General features: G+C 35.2%; 1 protein-coding gene across 1 annotated transcript in view; it reads left to right on the top strand.

The window, feature by feature from the left end:
* The window catches only part of TCF4 (transcription factor 4), a 339,912-nt gene that overhangs the window by 4,306 nt on the left and 327,181 nt on the right, over window positions 1–8,425 (top strand). The window contains exons 2-3 of the mRNA XM_004683915.2: window positions 678–769; window positions 2,471–2,543. Coding sequence (XP_004683972.1) covers window positions 698–769; window positions 2,471–2,543 — 145 coding nt within the window. The 5' untranslated portion in view covers window positions 678–697. The remainder of the gene's footprint in view (window positions 1–677; window positions 770–2,470; window positions 2,544–8,425) is intronic.

Below are 8,425 nucleotides of genomic sequence, written 5' to 3'. Positions count from 1 at the left end.
CCAAGGGCCTGACTTTAATTTTTACAACCCTTTCTTTCACAAATTAGGGTGCTGGACAATTACAGGACCCGACCCTCCACTCTGCTGCCCCCCCCTTCTCCGACCCTGACACCCCTCCCCCTTTGGACGTGTTTTCACTCCAGAGACGCTCATCTTTAATTTCTTTATAGCTACTTTGAAATGCAGAGGGGAGTGGTGTGTGTGTGTGTGTGTGTGTGTGGTGTGTGCGCGCGCGCGTGTGTGGGTGAGTGTGTGAGGGGGGTGGGGTGGAGGGTGGGGGGAAAGTTGAGACCGGATCGTTCTGAGTAGTTTCTCTTTTCTGTGATCCATTCATTTCTTGCTCTACCTCCTGTTGCATAAAATGATGCGCTGAAGAGCGGCTTTTTTTTTTCACCCCCCTTCCCGGATTTGGTTTTATAGTGGATGTTGCCAGTTTTGATCTTCTCTTTGGAAATATAACATCGATATCGCTTTTTTTTTTTTTTTTTTTTTGCTATTGCTGCCTGTTCCATCTTAAAAAACAAACAAACAATTCTCCCATCCCTCCCTCCTCTCCACCTTAATCCCACCCGCCCCCGCATCCCGATCCCCAACCCCCCAGTCTCCAAAAATCCGATTGTGTTTTCTCCAAGGATTGGGACTGGATTTTCTGATTGCGGTTATTTCCATGTTTCTAGGTTTGTGTGATTTTGCTAAAATGCATCACCAACAGCGAATGGCTGCCTTAGGGACGGACAAAGAGCTGAGTGATTTACTGGATTTCAGTGCGGTAAGAAAGAACGGTGGAAACTAACAACAGCTGTGAAAAACAAAACAAAACAAAACAAAACAAAAAAATCCAAACACTTCAACTAGAAACCAGTAGTAGTCTAAAAGACAGCAATAATTTTTATTTGATTGAATATTTGATAAATATACAGGTTTTTTTGACAAGTTTTTAAGTATAATTTTTGGGTGTGATGGAAGATTGAAGCTTTATTTAAGAGTCTTAATTCCCTACCTCCTGAACCCCCCAAATATGACTCTGGCCCCAATGGGAAGGAAGAGGAGACTTCCCTCAGACTGTAGACCACCTCTAAAACTTGGCCATATCGGAACCCTGAGAGTGAGAGTACTAATACTTAGGCCACTAACTCATTTGATTTTTTTTTTTTTTTTGTGAAAATGGAAAAGAGAAAATTGGGGACTTAGGTGTCTCTTAAAAGTTTTTAAGTTTTGATACTTTGGATTAGTATGACTTGTAGTCTTCCTGATTACATCATTTTCCGGGATTCTGAAAACTATGTATGTGCTGAGCATACATTCTTGAGGACCCTTTGGACTCTGTTTTTGTAAATTTCAGTCGTGAGATGAGCACAAAGCAGAACTTACACACTTGTGGAGTTTTACCGCTGTACTTGGTTCTTCTCCATCCCTTTCTCAAACCAACTTCCATACATGTCAGGGGAAATAATTCATTTTTAATGTCATATGAGTTTGGTACAAGATGCATTTGCAAAGCAATATAAATATAATCCACAAAAACACACAAAATCCAAACCGCCTTCTACGTGGGGCTCTTTCACGTTGCTGCTGCCGCGTTGCTGCTGCTACTGCTGCCGCTGGCTGCTGTTGCTGCTGCTCTTCTAGACCTTCTTTTGGAGAAATGGCTTTCGGAAGTTTTGCCAGCAAACATAGCCCTGGGCAGCTTTGCAGCCCCCTGTCTGCTTGCTGCACTTTCTCCATTTGTTCCTTTGCTTTTTGCAGGCTCTGACTCAGGGAAGGTGCGCATTATCCACTAGATACGTGGAAGAAGAGGGAAACCAATTAGGGTTGAAATAAATGCTGGAGAGGGAGTGAAAGAGAGGGAGGGAGAGAGTGAAAGAGAGGAGAGAGAGAGAGAGGAGAGAGAGAGGAGAGAGAGAGAGAGAGAGAAAGAGAGAGAGAGGAGAGAGAGAGAGAGAGAGAGAGAGAGAGAGAGAGACTTGCTTCGAATTGCTCTCATATTAGACACGAAATGAGAATTTAGTTCAGGTGGCACTTTTATTTTTATTTGGGTTCACATATGACAGGCAAATCCTATACGGGATGGAAATGGACATTGCCACGTTTATGGCCAAGGTTTTCAATATAAAACAAACAACTTTTTTTCTTCTCCTTTGTAAAACTAATAGTTTTCTAGAGAGACTGATGCTCTCCAACTTGAATGTTGAAAACATTCTGGGGGCTGTGTTTGTTTAAAATGTATTGGTTCTGCCTAGTATTGGCAATCTCATGAACCTGAGGAAAAAGAAAGAACAAGAGTGGTAATGGGGGGTGGGGGGTATGATTGGTAATGTGCTTGTTTAAGTTGGATGGTGATGTATTTTACTAAAATGCGCCCTTAGCATAAACTCTAAGTTATTTGATAATGAAAGATGAAATATCTTTGACAAACTCTAAAGACACAAGTGTCTTCTTTTCAACAGTAATATTTCTTTGTTTCTTTTAGATGTTTTCACCTCCTGTGAGCAGTGGGAAAAATGGACCAACTTCCTTGGCGAGTGGACATTTTACTGGCTCAAGTATGTAAATTACTTTCTTAGTGTATAGTTAAATGTTCTTAGCTGTTTATTCACTCATTGTATATCTTTGGCTTTGTTGAAGTGTTCTGAAAAAGTCACTGAAATTTTAGCTTGTAATCATCCATTTATTTCATTATCCATCAGTGGTATGATTTACACAACATGTTATCTTTTGGAAAATTAAAATTAGGCCTTTTTTAAAATCAAGAAAACTGTCTCAGAATTCCATCACTTCATTTAAAAGCAATTTTCTAATACAGCTGTAATCAAACATGTCAAGATAAGGCCAATGTTAACATGGGGGAATAAATTAATGTCCCATATTTGAAAATAGAGGGGAAAATCTAACTTTCTTAAAATGGGAAAATCCCTTGTAAATAATATCAGTTATTAGGTACTATGTATAATTAACCCTGTTAAAGAAATGAGTGCTTAATTTTGCAGATGAATGCTGCATAGCAAACCCTGCTGTAAATGGAGAACCTTTTGCTAATCTGAAAGCTAAATATGAATTCATTTATATTTAAAATACCTTTTATTGATGATTTAGATTTTTCTTTTCCCTAATTACTTGTGGAATGAATTTTTTGCTGTATATAGAGTTGTAAATTTGGAAGGACTTCTATGTTTTGGAAATGAAAGATCTTTGGGTGATGCTTAAAAAAGACATTAGCGCGATTCACAAAGGAATCTGTGTGCAATGATTATCTGGCATCTGAGGGGTAGTTTTTATAGGGGCCTCTTCAAAGGTCCTCTTAGTAAAAGTGAAAACTGAAAATATGATACTCATTAAAATTTTTTTTTTGTGTCCAATGAATTTCATATCAGGAGGAGGCATGCATTCTACCCTGCTATCCTTTAGGTTCAAGGCTTAAATTCATTTTTGCTTGTTAAACAGCTGCAGTATTTTAGGAGTTCTGGCAATGGTACATAACAGTACATTAGACAGAGTACTATTCTTAAGTCAGACTGTGAGATGATGCCAATGGAATTGTCTGTTAGCTATTGAATATATTTTCACATCTTTTAGTTTTTAATTGTTGCTGTAGGATTGAAAGAAATCTGTTCATCTTTGTGATTTGTGTCATTAGTATGATTTTTATAAAATTAACGGCATTTACAAGTTGTTCATTTCTAGATAAGTTACTTCTTCTGTCCCTCCCACACTTAAGGACATTTTTGTCTCTATAACTTGATATATAAAATATTAGAGCTCTCCTGTAGTTACATCCTATCTTTTATATTTTTGGGTTTGCTTTTCTTAAAAGTCCTGATCACCTTATGTTTGTGTTTTATTGTTCTGGACCCTGCTGTATTTTCCATTTAGGGATTTTATTTTTTGTTGTTGTATTAGATGTGATATATCTTTCCAATTTCTGTATTGTATTCTCAATACAACTTGAAAGTAAATGAGTGCAAATGTATTTTGTAGGCCAGGTGGATTTTTCTGTTGGACATCAAGATAGTAACTAACTTTATCTCTGACAATTTTCTACATGATTTTACTTAAGAAAATATGTATTTAGGTGAAATCTCAAAGTAGAGCTTGTGAGGAAGGCACAGGGTTAGACAGTTTTCAAAATCAGTGTAAAATACGCTTACACTTTGTAAACTCTGACACATTTAGAATAACTTAAGTGTATCAATTTAAGTATGGTTTAATAAAATAAGGTGATGCAGAAGCATGAAATTATATTACATTTAAAAAGACAACTGTGCATATGGTCTATTTTCTATATTCATATTTAAATAAAGTTCTTGCTATGGTGTTTAAGTGTTTACAGAAGTACAGACTGGATAGTATGAATTGTGTTAAAATATTTTTATAAGTGATCATGTATTAAAACTTACACAGTTCTTAAGACAGCTATATGTGTGGGTGTGCCTACATATAGAATTGTAGAGAAATATTTCATTCTTGTGATATGTCTAATGAATGTGCTGTGATTGTGTTTAAGGCATTATGCTTTATATTATTAACAGATGTGTACTTTTCAGATCTCAGTGTTGACTTGTAAGGGGAAAAGGTGTAGTGTGGCTATTTTATTCTGACTGCCGAGGTGAAATGTAGAGTATTCATCTAATGCAGTATTATAGTGGTCTTAATATATAAGTACAGATTGTAGTGTTGTTTTTTTCTTTATTTTAACACAGGGCTATTAGTGAAGAAAATGGCTTATCTTTCCACTCAAAAACAAAGATAAATCCCTCTTAAAGAATGACAAATCAATTATGCAGGAAAAGTGAATTTTCTCCCTTTAACTGGAAGGATGACCTAGGAAATATTGGACAGAGAAATAATTTTCTAAATTTACTTCTGGTTGATATGCTATGCCCTGAGTGGGCTAAGATGTCACTTTCAATGTGGCTTTGAAACTTGGATCCAGGCAAAAGAAAGGCAAACTATAAGTAAATTGTTCATATTTGAAAAGCCAGCTATGTTGTTTTTCAAAGTGAGGCATGGTAATATTTCATACTTAAAGTTTCCAGTAGCTTTTGATTCTATTAATATAGAATACTTCATCATGATTTGCAATATGAGAGTGAAAATAAAGTGTGGCCATATTCCCTTTAATCTTACATTTCATAAACATGGTTTTTCCTACCACCTTAAGAAATGGTGAGGCTGCTAGGGAGAATGGAATGTAACCTGAGCTACAGCCTGACATTCCCAGGGAGCATTTTTCACATGAAAGGCTTTTGTCAACCCAGGAAAGGACCAGCAGTTTTTGTTTGATGTTTGCAGGTGTTCAGCAGAGAGCACTAAAACAATTCAGCCATGATGGTTCAGAGCTTCCATGACCTTAGCAGAGAGAATTGGTGGGCTCTGGAATTATTTTTAAGTAGTTGTAACCTGTATGGTAACTACACAAAGGAATTTAATATCCGTTATATCGTTGATCTTAAAACAAACTAAAAGCATCCACATGCTTGGATGTTTTGAAAATTATTCTCATTAAAAAATGGAATGGCAAAGTTACCAAAAGAAAAAAAAAAGATACACTTAGAATCTATAATTCATTGATTAACAAAGTCTAAGTTTTCTGATATAAAAACCCAAAAGTTTACTTGGTTACGTTTGAGTCTTTTGTGAGCAAAAGGTAAACATGTTACCTTTGACATCCTTTTAAAAGGTAGGCTTAAAGTCACTAAAATTATCTGTACTCAGGAACAACTCTGGTGACATCTGTTATATGTTTTTACAATCAGTCTGTAATGGATACTGTATCTTTTTCCCTAGTTTAAAAGTTGAGCTTCCCCCTTGTTTAGTTTTACTTAGTGTTCAACATTTGGTAAAGAAAGATCACCAAGTGAATGGGTGTTTGAACAATTAGGAGCAGTTGTAAAACACACCACATCCATGTTGGGTCATTTTTGGAAGTGGGAAGACATTTCTTGATGTTCATACAAATTAGGTAGCCTGTATCCATGTGACACAAAAGGACAGGTCAAATTAGTAAATTCACTGAGGAAAAAAAACAAAAACAAAAAACACAATTTATCCAATGGGTAGTTTTATACCATAGAGAAAATTCAAATGATCAGCATTCTGAATTCAAACTGGTATAGACCAGTTTGAGTTCATGCTTATGACATGGAAAAAAATGGGTCATTCCTTAAAGGTATTTGTTGAGTAGAATTTTTAAATTGTGTGTGTTGTATTTTAAAACAACCTTCCTATATATAGCACAATTCACAAGGGTTGGCAGTTCTATGGCTTTTTGTAAAGTAATTTAATAGGTTAAAAAATCAGTGACATTAAAAACCATTCTATTAGAACCATAGAACTTTGAGGACAGAAATCTCTTAGAAATAGCCTGAAACCTTCTTTAGGGAGCCAAAGAACACTGAGATCAAGTGAAGGAGGTTCTAAATTATGCCTTTATTTGCTATTTTAATAAACAAGTTTTGATTTGCTCTTTCTCTGATTTCTTGCAAATCCTTCATGAAATAACTGGTTTCACTGCTGTTTTTCTGTAATTGCATTGCACAACAGGGGATGAGAGTTTGTGTTCTAGTATTTGTACATATAAAGTAGATGTATGTGCCCTCTGGATGTTTTTTGAAGTTTGGAGCTGAAGTTTGGGTGTTAGTCATTTGCTTTTGCCTGATCTTCCCTGTCATTATATACAAGATGTGATATTGAATAGTAGAGTGTGGGTAGGCATAGACCTGGCAAAATCAAAGTCCATCTTAATGTACCAAGCTGTGTGCTGTGCACCTTATATTTACTGTGTGCTTTTAATCCTCATAAGAGTCCACTGAGATGCAAGGATTACCAAACCCACTTTGTAGATTAGAAAACTGAGATTTAGAGATGTTAAACAGGTTGCTCTCAAGGTAATGGGTAGTGAATTGATTTTTATATCCAGATCTGGATACCTCTGTGTCTCTGTCTGTCTCTTTCTCACACACAGTCAGATGTAGCTTATTCAAGATAACATAGGCATAAAAACAATATTGCAATATTATTACTGAATTTTAGAGCTCATAAGCATTTTTTGATAAATGTTAAGCCATGCCTGTTAGTTTTCCTGCCTTAGTATACAAATAAACTAGCCTTCAAATTTATTTTGGATTTAAATGAGACTTAGTATTTCACTTTTCATAGTGCTGTATTTTTACAAGGAAAATAAGGTAGATGTTTTAAAATTTGTTCTTTTTCTTCTATTGTGAATCTACAACCTGCATGGGTTCCATTGAAAATATTTCCTTTTGAATTATTTTTATGTACTTAATAAACCCAAAAGTTGAGGTAATCAAGGTTAGCCTTTTCTGTTAATCTAAAAATAAAGATCTCCGATCTTTAACTGTTAAAAAAGTTTTACAGTTCATTATTACAGCTTGGAAACTTAACATACAGGATCAGTTATCTTAAATTCTATCTACATCACTAAAATAAGCAGTTTTGTAGTTTTGATATGTCTATTCCAGACATGTGCTTAAAATGTTACATTTTCTAAATTCAGAAGGAAGAAGCAGTACTCTATTTGACACTGACTCAAGTAAATAAAATGCATTAAACAAGCGTGGGGATCCAAGATCTGTTGAGACTGAAATGCTTAACATTTTTGACAGCATCAGCAAATTATCTTTACCCTACTATTGTAATGAGGAAATCACTTAAATAACAGATGAACAGCTAAGTCACATAAACATATATAATAGAACTATGTAATGAAAGTTTATGCTGTTAATTGCTCGAATCTGTCTTAAATGCTTAGAATCATGGAGCAGTAAAGACTGTCATATAAACAGTTTTGTTTTGAGCTTAAAATTATTCCTTTTTGCTTTCATCTGCTATGATAAACAAAGTAATTTTGTAAGCTTTACAGATCAAACATTTACTCCTAATGGTAAACTACATTTTATATTGGAAGTTTGCAACCTCGTCCAAGGCATAGAGTTGACTCCTGGTGGCCCCAGGCCTGTGATTTTCAATGTTTAGTATTATGATGCTGTTTAGATCTGTTCCCATAAGCCAAGATAACAGATCTTAAGTTGCCTAATAAGGAACATGGTGTGTTTTGAAATGTTCTTCAATTTACAAGTCTTGAACCAATATGTTCTTGGCCAAGCCTTGTGTATCTGTATGTCGAGGAAGTCAAATTTTGCACAGACATAGAGTCAAAATGAAATGAGGTAGAAATAACCATCCCCCCAACATTTTTATTTATTTTATGAGCTGTTTCTTGTGACCAGGTGTTCTTCCAAGTTAAGAAGAACTTTGTACTATCTCTAGATAGTACAGAGTATTAGAGAAAGTAAAGCACAACCTTTACTAAAGTTTTTTTTTTTTTTTTTTTTGGTAGTTGTCATTGGTGTCTTATTACTCTGAATAAAATTTTCAAAATTCATCACCAATTTTAAAGTCTATACAT

Source organism: Condylura cristata, unplaced genomic scaffold (genome assembly GCF_000260355.1).
Source record: "Condylura cristata isolate star-nosed mole 26May11 unplaced genomic scaffold, ConCri1.0 scaffold00016, whole genome shotgun sequence".
NCBI lineage: Eukaryota > Metazoa > Chordata > Mammalia > Eulipotyphla > Talpidae > Condylura > Condylura cristata.
Note: the sequence above shows the minus strand (reverse complement) of the source record. Positions and strands in the feature narration are given on the sequence as shown.